The sequence below is a fragment of the Rhea pennata genome, chromosome 3, assembly GCF_028389875.1.
Source record: "Rhea pennata isolate bPtePen1 chromosome 3, bPtePen1.pri, whole genome shotgun sequence".
Taxonomy (NCBI): Eukaryota; Metazoa; Chordata; class Aves; order Rheiformes; family Rheidae; genus Rhea; species Rhea pennata.
Window position 1 is genome coordinate 35,180,783 of NC_084665.1, and position 15,044 is coordinate 35,195,826.

Genomic DNA, 15,044 nt, shown 5'->3' on the forward strand with positions numbered 1-15,044 from the left:
GGAGTGGCTTTCTGGCAGTGTGTGTGGGTGGAAAGCTGTTGATGAGACAGAGAATTTAGAGCTGGTGGGAGAGCCCACAGCCAAATAATCTAATACCAAATAATATACCATTAGTAATTGTAGTATATTGAATATTTTCTAATAACAACTATGTATTTGTGGTCAAAAGTCAGTTAACTGATCCCAGAGAGATCTTGATAGCTAAGAAGGCTAATCGTGGCATGAAACCACTAAAGATGAATATTTAAGGTTAATTTGTTTCATTTTACTCAAAAATATACAGCTAGAATAAAATATCTACTCTACTATTTCAACAGATCCAAGGACAAATACTTTGTCACAATTCAGTAATACATAGATGTGGTTGGATCTGAACTGTGAAGCATAATGGTCTTTAAAATGTACTTCATATTTGGAACAGACTGAAAATCATCCACCTCATCATAAATAAAAAGTGACCATTTCACCTTTCCATAAGTCTGCACTGGCTCCTCTCCCCTTCGATATTTCAGGCACGAGCTGCTTTCCTGTACCTTCTAGGACTTACCAGTCCCCCAGCCTCAGTCAGTGCTGTGAGGATTACTGAAGTGAGATTAAATACCTTTAATCTCTCAGATCATACTTGGTCTCTGCTAGTGACATTGAAAAAATTGGGTTGGAAGGGACTTCTGGAGGTCACCTAGTCCAAAAGTAAACTGCATGAGGGATTAATATATAGGGACGAACTATAAAGATGCTTGCAAAACCACTCTTTAAAATAAAGCAAGTGAAAGCTAAATTTCAAGATATTCTTTTTTTCTATTGTTTTCTAAAGAGATGGCTTTTGACTCCCACAGAAATGTGCTAGACTCTCTACGATGCATGAATCATAGAATCATAGAAGCAGTAAGGTTGGAAGGGACCTCTGGAGATCATCTAGTCCAACTCCCCTGCTCAGCAGTGAAACAACTGGCCCATACAGGGATTGAAGGCCACGACCTTGGCATTATTAGCACCATGCTCTAACCAACTGAGCTAAACCTACTCTCCCCCCCCCCCAAAAAAAAAATCAAGACAGACTTTTTTTGTGAATATTACCAATCACTGCATGCTGACAAGCTCTTAAAAATCTTCCCAAGAAGAACAGAAGTTTTTATAACTCACAAGTGATGATCATCACAACATCACAATGACAGCTTATTTTTAATAAAGTTTTTGATACATTGACCCTGAACCCATCTATTTGGATTTTCCAGCCATACTAGCTATAACACATTTAGTGTAAAAATAAAGGGAATTTATGTAGTGAAAAAATACTTCAGGTGACCATATCCACTATTCTAAATGAATAACAGTGATTGTGTAAAGTTAACAACATGATACTGAGAATAAATCCTACATACTGCAAGTCTTCAAAATTTACAGGTATGACTACTATGACCCTTACCATTAGGAGGATTTTAATCTACAATAATTTTAACACTTTGAGAAGGCTCTTAGATAACCGACACCAGAAACTACTGCAAAGTAGATGTGCAACAAATACTAAGCTCCTCTGCTGCTCAGAGGAAATCGAGCTGTCTGTCCAGATGAATCTGGAAGTACAGAACAGATTATACAACACACCTCAGAAACAGGCAGCAAGATGAGGTAGTAAAAGCCCATCAACATACATCATCTAATCAGGGTACAGTGTCATCTCCCAGCCCCTATTAGCCTCTGCTGCATCAGTGCAAATCCCAGACACTTTATCCTGTTTATAATTGCTGATGAGCAGTAATAAGGCCTCCATGCCTCCGCTCCCGTCCGTTCCACTTCAGTGCTCACCTATTAGGTAATAACTTTTATTTACAGCCTTGCTTGATGCGCTGTTCTATTAGTACAGCTGGGAGCTGAGCAGAGGAAAGAGAGGGAAAAAAGTCTCTAATGGGCACTGTTATTGCCAGGCCTGGGTGATTTACAATGCTGCTTGAAGGCTGTTCTATCATCACTCTGCTTTCAGTGTGAGGGCTCTAGGAAGGTTGGCTTTCTAACACAGTGCCCTCCAAAAGTCAAACAATGTAGAATACCTTAAAAAGCACCTTAAAGGTCCCATGGAATAATAACAAAAAACCTTCAAAAATGTTTTAATGTTATAAAACCCCCTCACTAACATTTTGTATATTCTTTACTCCGCCACTGACCACACCAGAGTAATAAAATACCTAATTAATGGAGGACCAGATCTTTTCGTCCTTACTTGAAACATAAGGATTGCTTAATAAAAAGAAAAAAAGAATCATATAACGGAATGGTTTCTTGTATTTGGCTCTGGCTGATGATTCACGTGATTCTCATTGCCACGGCCTGCCCTTCCTAGAAAAGGCTGTCCTCTTGACAGTGCACGTTCAGCCTCGTGGTGTTTAGAGTTCTAGTATGGCTACAATCACACACATGCATCTGAGTATAAAACAAAACAAAGCAAATACATAAACCTTAAACTTCAAAAAGGATTATATAGCCACTTAGCTCCTTTGCTGAAGCAGTGGAAGAACTGTCTGCATCTTTCAGACTCAAGCTTTAAACTATAAAAGCATGCAGCATATGACAGATACTGTAATCTTGTACACTATGAAACTCACCACACCTATCTAGGACAGAGAGCCCCACAAAATGTGAGCTATTTGCACATATATCTATATAGAATATTAAGGTTCTCATGAACCACTACTGAGAAATAAAATAAGTTACTTAAAAATTCACCAAATTCATGGATCTATGGATTGATGGTATTACTACTGCTTTTTATCTGCCTGTTTCTACTACACACTCTGAAGCACAATTAAAAACTATCTGAGGGCACTTAAACAGTTCCACTCATTTTTTTCCCATGGATCTTTAAGCTACATGAAAATGTTTTAAAATCTGGCTGTTTTGAATTGCATATTTAATCACCTTTAAGTTGTGCAGCAGAGAAAGAAGACTAATGCACTATTTAGCACTGCGCTTTCACAACACAGGCACCCATATAAATAGGATATGGATGCATATCCCATTGTATCTATGAAATAGATTAAGCCTCACAGTAATAGCATCTGTGATTGATCATAACTTTACTTCTTAGCCATTAAGAAACAAATAAAAATACATAAAAAAAGAAAAAAAGAAAAAGCTACACCCCAGGCCACAGTCCCATCTTTTCTCCTATAAAATCTTCAGACCACTGGCTCTCCAAAACCTATGAGGCATCATCCAGACTAATGATCCCAAGGCTTTAACTCATCTTTGCATTACTATCCTTGTCCTGTGGGCACACTTTGGAATATAAATACTCTTTCAACCACAGCAATGATCCTGGCAAAGAGGAGGACACTATTTGGTGTCACAGTAAATTTTGTCTGAAGAACTCCTCCAGCATGCAAGTTGACAAGCACACAACATAAAAACATTTTTTTCTAAAAGAACTTTTTCTCTATCTTGACAGATTGATTGTTTTGATATTTCTTCAATGGTTACATTAAATGCTAAAATATTAAAGGTTTATGCCTTCCTTAATACTCTTCTGAAAGGAATCTGCATGAAACAAAAATAGGTCAAATTTCTGATTTTCTGTCTCAAATACTGGTATACTGCAGACTATAGCAGGAAAAAACTATGCTTGAAGGGGAAACAAAAATTTATATAGCGGAGCTCATACCAAAACATTCTTCCTTCAGAGTAGATGAAATGTAGTATCCATACAGGAAAGAGGCTTATACAGAATGTACAGTATTGACCTATTCACTTAAATAACTTTCTAGGCATGCGAGTCTAAGCTGAAGTGAATGTAATGTGAAATATTCAGCTACACAGTCTGCTGCTTCAGCCTGAAGATGTCATCTCTAAATACTACTTCTGGCTAATATTTTGTAACTAATGCTTTCTTTTCAGTTCCCATATTTATCTAGATTCCCAAATGCAGTCTTTGAAAACTTTCTTTTTTTAAATAGCACTGACGGTTTACTTTTTCAAATGTAAGTTTGCAAGCTTGAAAAAAAAAAAAAAAAAAAAGGTTTATCTCCTGGCAGTGAGGTTATTGTAAGGGACTTAAGTATAAAGGACTACAGACAGAATATGTAGAATCACTGAGCAAATGATGTGGCAATGTAGAACCACTTGGTTTAGCTGACTAAAGGTGAAACTTGTGGCATCAGATTAAGATCTCTATTTTCTTGTTAAACATACCAAATGATGAGCATATTAAGCATGCAGGGATCAAACATTAGTATAGAAATAAGTGAACTATGGAGGAAAGTTACCCAAATATTTAATGGATCATTTTCAACATGTATTGTAGTTTCATCTGCTTTAATCTAAGCAGCTTTTAATATTCCCATATGGCACTGCAAATAGCGAACTTGCTTGCTTTTTGGCTAATCACAAGCCCATTTAAAGAAATTCATACACTAATCATAGGTTTCAGGATTTATAACATCATAAAAAACTTTTTAATAACCCTCTAATGAAAATTGTGTTAAACGTTACAACAGATAACATATAAAGAAAATACAATTTGGTAATATCATGGGTAAAACAGCTTAGTTTGTAAGGGATACAGTGTCAAACCTTCCTTCTTGTATAGGTATGCCTCCATGCCTACAGTAAAAAGAAAATCTACAGTCCTCAAATTCTGGGGCCAGCACCTTACAGTACCAAACTTAGAAATTCATTGACAAACAATATTCATGCACTGTCACAGATTATTATGCATCTCTGTTCCTGTAGCAAGGACAAGGAAATGCAGCTTTTCTTACTTAACTTTCTGTAGTTGTGGACCAAGCCAATTATCATCATGTATTTGTCACAAGCTAATAAATGCATACGGGGATAACCACAGTTCAGCTAAACATACAATAACTAAAACCATCATAAATTGGCAGTATTCTGAATATATGAAAAAACTTTTTGAGGGAATGACTTCAGAGGAAATTTGCCTTCTGAAAGAATAGGAGATCTTAACTAAACAGGAATACTCTTCCCTTCTGTGCCTAATACAGCTAAATTATATGACATAAATGCAAATATAAGTAAAAATTACTTTGGAAGCAGTTACAGATGGTTAGAAGTTACCACTCCCTAGATGCCTGCTACTGCCTCATCACTTGAGGTTATTGCTTCCCATAACAGTGCTGGTGGAAAGGAGCATATCAGCTTGCCTTAATCCACTGCAAAACTGAAGTGTGAAAAAGGTTGGAGCCAACCTGATTTTGGCTGCTTGCCTGCATCAGTGCTTTTATGATTCCTTACGACAGATCTTCTGCAGAAGCAGGAACCTCAATCTGGCAATAACCTTATGTGCTAGCACTATCATTGACTCTTCTGTGAGAAACCATCCATCTACGCCCTCTATGGAGAAAGAGGATCATGGAAAGGATCTAAATTGGGTTTAATTTAGTCTCAATTAATGAAAACATCAGTTGTCTACATTGTGTCTTCAATCAAGGAAAGCAAAGTCAATTGCACTCCAAACCATTTTCTACTTCATACTTTGCCTTTCAACAGAGACTGTTCAAAGCAGCATAGCAATCATTACATTTAAATCAAACTGATTACTTCCATATTTTTATGTTTACATACTACATTTTCAGGTAATGTTTGTTTAGAGAAATATGTTTAACAGAACTCTGAGATGAGCTTATCTGTCCTTCTCCTCCTATAAGCACCCTCTATATATGCATACATGTGTATATATATGTGTGTGTGTGTATATGTATATACATGTATACACACACACCCCAACCTCTGTATATGTGTTTGTATACACACACGCACACACACAAGTACATATGTACTTCTGACAACAAATCAACAATGCTTTTTTTCTTTTGGCATTCTTCAGGCACAGTTAGTACCCCTGATTATTAAATTATTATAATACAGCTATATATTATGCAAAATCTAATTCCTCAACCCCCACAAAACGCACATACCTGAGTCACAAGATCTTTTGGTTGGTGTGGTTAATGAGGCATGAGCTGTACCTGTGCATGGCCCACCTAGAAACAGAGAAGATCATAAGTGTCACAATATCAACCAATATTTAACATTTACAATCACAGTGAGTTTATACTTAGGAACACAGAAACACTGAGGATCTCTCATGTCTTGGAAAAGAACGTATGGTAGCAGTCTACTAATTTCAGTGTTTCCTTCCCAGTCAAATCAGAACATGTCTTGCGCTCACACACTAGAGGAGAAGTTAGAATGAAGAGACAGGTTATGTTATACTTCATAAACATTTTAAAAGACCTTTTTAAAAAAATACATATTGTAACTGTAATTTTTCCAGCATTAACAAAGATGTGATTCATGTTGGAACAAAGGTAGAAGCTTATTTAATTAACCTACAACTAACACACAGAAGAAACGACTGCTTCCCTGATTTCAACAGAAACCTTGTCACTGACCCCAGTGATGTACAGATTTTGCCTCTTACCTTGTTCTACGTTTTAAAAATGTAGCAAAAGCACATTCTAATAAATCGTTCTCATAGTTAAGTTTTGTTGTTGACCTCTGGACTTTCCCACTGATCTGGTATCTGCTTGGTAGTAAACTGCTTTCTGGCTTTGTAGCAACTCCACATGCATCATCATTGAAGCGTACTCCAGAGATCTTGTTAAACTAACAACCCAATTCAGTGTACTAAGTGACTTGCAGTAAAAAACCAAACCAAAACAAAAAAACCCACCTCCCCCCCATACATGGTGAAGCCAAGACAAATTGACAGTGGCATTCCCAGCAGTAATAATACATCATAGCTTTGATAATTGGATATTACAAATCGGATAAAGCTAGAGAGCCTGAAATTAGGTTAGAGCTAGTAGAATTTGGCTATGAGAATATCAATAATTAAGTTTGCACTAGACTGCTGGTAATGTAGTAGTATTATGTTGGCAATATAGCAGAGCTTAGTATAATATCAGGATGAGCTTAACGTAAGCCTGCCCTTCTCCCCCCAACCAACCCCTGAGAAATCCTGTTTCTCATTATTTATCCAATATTAGCATAGCTGGAAGAACAGCACTGTGACTATGGCAATCTACTTTCCTTCTTTTCAAAGATTTTTTCAGATCTGGATTGGTAGCAAGCTGTTTATTTCCCTTTGCTTCTCTCTCAAAGTTGCTCCCACCCTCAAGTTTTTCTTTAATCTCTATTTTTCTGTCAGGAGCAGGTCTTGGGTAACTTTGTCTACCCTGTAAAACTCATAGCATTGTAACACTATAAAAAAGAACTTCTGCAATTGGGAGGGGAAGATGCAAGGAAATTATTTCAATGCACTTGATTTAAATGAAATGCGCTTGGGAGCAAAGAACTTACAAGTTTCACACACAGTTTTCCAGAAAAGGACTGAAAAACTTCTAAGCTTTCTGTTCTCCCAGAGTCCCACTGGCAACATGCACCACGTTAAACATGGTTAAAAATGGTTATAAAGTGTTTGTTCTAAAGGCAAATTCACGAGTGTTGGGGCTGCAGGCAAAGGACTCTGCCATTCACCAGGCCCTGGCCTGAGGTTCAGCTAAACGAACAGGACACGGGAAACTACCGAACATGACATGACAAGTTGCTGGATGCGACAGCTAACAGCATAAGAAGCTGAGACCAAGTTACGGATAGTGTCCTAAGGGATGGCTGGGTTTGGCATGTGGCTATGAAGAGGGTCGCGTGAGAAATGGCTGAACTTCACAGACAGTTTGAGGCAAGCGCTGGAGAGCTTTTGCTCAACAACAGTCCTGCAAGGTCAACAGCTCCTTGGTAAGTATTACAATTACCAAATTTTGATTTGGTATGGATGTAGCAGAAGTGAGACCAACCAAGAAGAAATAATTATGGGTAGGGCTGTTTATCTGGGAGAAGACAGAGATGGAGGAAGGGAGGTACAAGGGCAGCAAAAAAGGAAGGTTAAGAAACAGGGAAAAGGAGTAATATAGCTGTCTAGGGGCTCGATCACTGCAACTGAAGCAGAAAATAAATCATATTTTTTTGTTCTGAGTGTATGGCAAAAGTCAAATCTGCTTTTGCAGTCAGGAGGACTGGGCGGCGTAGGGGAGGGGACTGGATGCCTGCGCTGGCTAACAGGGGAACATCCAGGATGGACTGATCAAGCTTCCTGGTTGTTGCTATTCATCCCAGGCCTGATGGCACTGGCAACTACCCATTGCTTTGTAACATTGAGAGACTGTTGAGTTCAAATATTTCTTTCATATCTTTACTTTTACCAGGCTAGAATCTATATAAAAAAGGAAATATCAGATTGATTTACACTAGTAGAACTATTGTAAAAGGCTTACATTGGTGCATTTGGGAAGAAAAATGCTGCCCTGTTTTCTGTAACAGTACTACAACAGACCTTTTACCAAATTTTCTAAAGAAACCTTTAGGATATTTATTAAAAATTTGCACTGTAGGTCTGTTAGGGCAGGTTCAACTTTTAAAGAAAAAAATACTCTAGTTGTGTTTATGCAAAACATACAATGAAATATGGATTTGCAACACACTGATTTTAGAACGTTGCTGCCTCCTAAGATGCAGCATCTCTTCTTCAAATAATTCTAGTTACGTTCTTCCAGTTTTCATTGAAGGTATCACTGTCAAGTATCATCAATGTGGATTATTAAATAAGACTTAAAATTGCAAATCCTTGCAATTTTATTACAGTAAATATTTACACTAGTTGATGCTCTCAGCATTCAATTAAATAAAAGACATTTACCTATCACTAAATTACTACAGATTGGTATGCATTCTTCACCTCACTGTGTTACATAGGTTCCTTTCTTTAATCTTCCCTTATTATGTATTACTTTTGCATAGCTGCAATTTGCACAGCACAGCACTGGAGTTTCAACAATGAATAGCCTGGGATTTGCATGCAAGTACACCACAGTGCCTAGTAACCAGTGAAGGCCGCAGGTCCTTTGCAGTACTTTCTTCTGTTGCTGTTTTTTGTTCCTGCATTAGAAAAAGTCATGCATAATACAACACTGTAAAATAAGGGCTTGACTGTGCAATTTTACATGGAAGTCATTATGTCAAATCTTTCGGTATAACTAGCAGCAGCCAATACAGAAGGGCTACAGCTTTGATGAAAATTTTGCATGAAAGAAAGGTCAGATACAATAGATACTATTCTTTCTTGGCTGTACACAGCAGTAGACTTATTACTAACATACTATTCTGAACATGCTTCAGGATATAGCTGTACTTTTGTTCCTAAAATCAGTTGCACAGGAATTTAACTGGTTCACAAAACACTTCAGTGCACGGTGAAAGGCCACAAATATGTTCTAACATAACCCATAAAACGGTAGACTGCTAATTTTTCTCAGCACAAGCAACAGATTTAAAACTCAGTAAAAGGTATCTTTCTACTCTATATCCAGTTAACGGAATAAAGCATAGCTCCTCCTCCTCCCCCCTTCCCCCTTGGTTTACACTTTCTAGTGTTTGCTACCCCTTTTCCAAACAGCACCTGTTGTCCAGCAATAACATAATTCTAAGAGCAGGGGACTGAAAGTGCAAAAATAATAAAAGTTACTGTAGAAATCAGAAACATTGGAAAAAAAATCACAGAGTTTGCAATTTCAAACACTAAGAATCAAGAAAGGACAAACAAGATCCTTCAATTTTAACTTGAACATTGCAATATAAGAAAAGATCAGAATGCCTTAGCCACGTGGCAGTGCCGTGTTTAGTGATTTTTGCCTTCTGGTATCACTAGCCTTCTGTGACTTGCCATTAACAGTGCACTAAGAACATCAATTTGGAAAAGCAGGTTGTCAATTTACTAAAAACCGTGTAGCTCCAAAAGCAAGCAAAGACTTCATAAACAGTTTTACTGGTAATTCTCCAAACTAGTATAATTTAATGTATTATTTATATTTGTATATACAAGTTAATATTTATATATCCATATCTTGCTTTAACATGACCATTAGCATGCCCTTCTGCATTCATTGCCTGCCTCCTCTCCTGAAAGGCAGGAGCAATTGCCAGTTAGCACCTGCCCTGGCAGACATACCCTGAGTGAGGGCAACTTCTTATTTCCCCCTTCCTAAAGTTTTTGTAGTGAATTGACTCTATTCAATCAAAACGTACTGTACAGGAGAAAGTGAAAGACTACAGTAACCTCTCTTTTGGCTGTTGGAGAAAGTGCTGCATTTGAACACAGAATATTCAAGTCTGGTGGATCTGAAGAGCACTGGGAAGTATTTATTGATCAGAAGAGGAGATGCAGACTGGACCGAAACCAACCTTGTGTGAGAGTACAATGCCCAAGAGTGTGATAATACATAAAAATAATTATAGCTAGCATGAGAACTGTAAGTGAGATAGTGAACAAACAAGAAACATGATGAAAATGAGTTAAAAAAGCCTGAAGCTCACTAATCTCCACTGATAGCAACATAAGCACATTTGAAGACTACTTTGAACTCTCAGTACTATGACAGTTCCTCCCCCAGAAAAAGCACACAAATTCCCATATATAACAGCTTTAAGAAGGTAGTCAAGCAAAAGCTGAATATCCTTAGAGAGAAGCACCATAGTCAGGACAGGGAGAATTTTATGGCTATTTGCCATCCAGGAAAGAACACTTCTTTGGAAACCTATCCAAACAATTAACCTAGTTGCGCATTTGCTGAATTAGTAGAGACATAATCTAATTAATCTGCACAACTGAGTTTGAAAACAGTCATCGATTACAAGCACAAATACATAAACAAAGGGGAATCTAAGTCTCCAATTTCTGTCTATGTAGACAGAATACACTTTACAGAAAAAACACTTTCAGATACTTAACTGCTTATTTGCTGCAGAATGCATGAATTGCACAATAATTTCAAGTATATCCCTACTAAACAGATAAGAGGATTATATCACATGCAAACATATTCTTTTTAAAATCTAGTTTTATAAGTCTGCAATTATTTACTTGTGTGGATTTTTAGCCACATGCAGTTTTTAAAGATGGAAGTGAAAACTGGCCAGTTTGCTGCTGCTGCGTGGTAAAGCACACAACTATAATGAAGTAAACTGAGACAACACTCAGACTGCAGCACTTTTTGCACCCCACAGCTAACGTGCTTTTCCTCAGTTTCCTGAGGATTTTCCCATACTTTCCTACTTTGAAGTATAAAATTGTGCTTCCGAAACCTGCAGTTAAGGTTATGTAGAAATTATTTCTAATAATTTAAGAGCTGTGCAGCTCGCACCCACACTTTTCTTGCATGACCGTGTTCCTGCTTCATGTTCCTTGGGGTCCTTTCACTTCAATAAATGGGACCCCAGAATACACCGCCTACTCTGCACTGCAAAGTGGCTGTGAACCACAGGGAACACGTAACAGTGGTACTATTTTGCTGGTCTTCATTAGACTTCAAAATTATTATGCAGCAAGTGTGAAAAGACTGTTTATTTCACAAATCTACATGCAAAATCTTTCCAGTTTACATGCATAACACATAAGAGGAGCCAGGATTGTTCTTTAAATGAAATTGGGACTGCAGGGATTAGGCTGAAACATATAAGAAGATCCTCATGCCATTATATTTTACTAAAAATTTGAATTCAAAAAAATCTAACTTCCTATATGTGCTACACCAACACCTAATACTCATGACATTTCCTAATAGATAACTGAAATATCCTACCACTCAATAGAGTTTTATACTTGAAACTATTCATGCAATTTTCCAGACAAAACATATTTGCCTCAATATTAAAAGTTACATATTTTGTAATAGATTTAAGAAAAACCAAGTATGATGATAATCAAAGTGAAAACTTGGATTACTCTTATCTTTAACATTAAATAGTATCAAGCAGCATATCTTTTCAAAAAAAAGCTAGAAAAATTATCAAAGTATCCCTTAAGATATAAAATACATTATGCATGTTATCTACATTAACAAAAAAAAAAAAAGTCTCAGAAAAGCTCTGGTTCTTGTTTAGTGCCACAGAGATTCAAAGACGACTGCCTCTCTAACGAGAGCCAGACGCATATTCTACACTAGTGGTGTGTGTCCTCTTCAGCTCTGATCCGAGATACACAAAACTGAGTAAAAGAAGAAAGAACGTGTGTCGGTCTTGGGAGCTTATCATAGATGAGGAACCTTAAAATTATTATTTGTTATCACCAGCTAGTCTGAATCTTTGTCATTTATATATAGGTGCAAGTTTAATTGCAATATTAAATCATGTGGTCAGGTAACAGGCTAGTTTTGCAGCTCAGCACAAATTTAATAGTTACCGCATTCTTTTGGGTCAGAGAAAAGCCTACAAATCAGTATTAGAAGAAAACAGGTTAGCAACAATGTTAATTATTTTCTACACTCATCTAGGACGAGTGAGACAAAAATAGACAGCTAGCTTGGTTTCTTTACACAATTAATTATAAAAAAACGCGCACACAATTTTTTCTTTTCTCCCTTATCTTTGACTGAAAGTTCCCCGTGGCAAGAATTAAAGAAAAGACAGGAAAAAATGGCTCATTTTGCAACAAGCAAGTGCATTCTCAAAGCCAGGCCATTAAACAGTATGCAACAGATCGTATCCAAGATCAATTTTCATTTTAAAAATCACTGTCCTCATTTAAAAGGCACAAAACAACTAAGAATACTACAGTAATAATATAAAACATGAAATATTTTCATAGCACACCCAGGGAAGTTGTCAATCTCTGATTCTGCTGACAAACCCAGGCAAAACTCAAAAAATGTGAAGCACTTTTGCTTCACAGATGAGGTCCTTCAACAACAACAGCTAAAAAGCACATTTAGGCATTCTTCACAAGAGTCTATTGACAAAGCTGACACATGATTTTTTAATTCACAGAACACAGGAAAAAAATTATTACCTTTTTTTAGCATGACAGCTTTAGTGGTTTTTTTTACATAGTCATGCTTCAACAAGTCCCTAGCCACGAAATTCAGAGTTTAAACATCCAATAGTGCAGTAGAAAAAGAACCATATCTCACCTTTTTGCCAGAGCCCTTTTACAGAAGCCTGGTTCATCTCTCTCAGATGTAGTACACTGTACGTACATAACTTAACACCCCCCAAATATGTTCATAATTAAGGAATTTTAGTGCTTGCAGCACATCCAAATGCTTAATAAAACAAACAATATTTTAAAGCATTCTGTAAAGTTGTCTTGAAAATCATGCATTTAAGTTTTTTTTTTCTTTTTTTTAAATGGTTAGCTTGACACCCAATGGTCCAAACTTTGGAGGACATGCAAAACCTACATAAATTATGTAAACATTCAGCCTTGAAAACCCTATCTGGCCATTTAAAATGCAGCAAAAAAGTCTTCTGTGCAGAAACGTGGAGCATTTAACTGTTCTGGAAATATCGGACATCCCTTTTGTCCTTTTGCTGTTGTGACTCTTGTTAAATCAAGGAAGTCAGCAAGATTTAAGCACATAATTAAAATAAAATCACGTCAACTGAAGCTAAGAACTACTGAAATATCAAGTCTGATCCAGCTGCCAGAGTTGGAGTTGTTCACACTGACATTTCTTCTCTCACGTAACACCACAGAGTTAGCTTTAAACCTGCGCAGCGTCAGTTTTAAGTCTACTCATATAGTGACAGAAAAATAATATGACAGCCCTGAAGAAAGCAATGAAGCCATGAAACCAAGAAAATTATTTCATATGCAGTGTGACCTTTTCTTTACCAAAATACATAAAACTCTACTTAATAAGCAGATTTTTAGAGAGTGCTGGGAGAGGAGAGAAGAAGGGAGCCCTGTCAAATCCCTTTCTTCTCTCTGTTAAAAAAAAACAAAAATAAAACAAAAACCCCAAACCCAGCACCCAGTGAGGAAAGGAAATCTTGCCAGAGCAACAGACTCCTATGGTGACTGCTACTGAAGTAACTAGGCTTAGAATGAAGAGAAGACATGGAGAAGAAGAAAAACATTAAAAAAAATATAGAGAACTTGAATAGAGAGAAATTTATCTGCATGTAGAGAAGAACAACAAAAGTTAGTCTGATTTAACTACTATATCAATATTGATATACTCTTTGTCTCCAAAAACTTATTTCAAAAAAAAAAAAACCTTAAAACTGACACTATATAGACTAAAGATTTTAGACAAAAAAAAGGAAGCTCAAGTAGCATATATTAAAAAAAAAAATGGAATGCTTTCTTTTCCTAAAAAAAATGCTGTTACAATTTATCAGTGATACATAATACTTCCAAAAAAAAAAAAAAAAAAAAGAGAAATAAAAGCAATCTCAAAGCTTGTGTTGCTGTCTTTGGGCATAATTCTTTTTTTAATGTATTTTTGTAGAATGCAACTGTAAAATTGGAAACTGCTTTCCATCTACAAACACAAAGAGCAAGTAATCAGCCAAGCAGACATTTGAGTAGGTGATCGCTCAGCACCGAGTGTGGCAGGAGATGAAAAGTTACTACAATTTGGTAGTGTACACAAGACACTCAGGAATTTAAACGCATCTCTGAAGGAAAAGCAAATCAGTTTCAAAAAAGCAGAGATTGTACTTGCATATTGTCAAACCAAACTCCTGCAAAATCCAAGGAACTTTTCTCCCAGCTCATTCATTAAATGTCAACAGAGAAGTGGCTACTTTTGGAAGGAAAGAAAGAAAAACACACCCTCACCTTTTCTAACAGAGAATATGAATCTTACCATACTAAATTTCTGTGGTTCTCTTTGGTTTTCATAACATGACGAAGAGAATTTTTTAATTATGTAAATCGCTCGTTGCAATTCAATCCAATCTGTTTATCCTATGGACTAAACTACTATGGCAGATGTCTTGATATGAGACTCCTCAAAAGCATGAAAAGGAAGAAAGCGCCATGTAAAACACCAGCAATTCCCGTAACAGGATCCTTCTCAGTACTCCGATCTTTCCACGCTTTGATGAGGATTGACTTAATGACCCCATACATGGATTGCTGGTGAGTTACTGCAGTTGTATTCAGTACAGCACATAGCTGTACATCATCCTACTGCACTGCAAAATATCACTCTTTGAGGAATATGGCTGTAAGGAGAGCAGCGTATAGTTTATAG

The 15,044-nt window shown here is 36.8% G+C and overlaps 1 protein-coding gene across 2 annotated transcripts in view; it reads right to left on the bottom strand.

Moving 5' to 3' along the window:
- The window catches only part of ZFAND3 (zinc finger AN1-type containing 3), a 150,858-nt gene that overhangs the window by 34,464 nt on the left and 101,350 nt on the right, over positions 1-15,044 (bottom strand). For both annotated transcript variants that reach the window (XM_062571973.1, XM_062571974.1), the window contains one exon: positions 5,928-5,993. In XM_062571973.1, the coding sequence (XP_062427957.1) occupies positions 5,928-5,993 (66 nt within the window). The remainder of the gene's footprint in view (positions 1-5,927; positions 5,994-15,044) is intronic.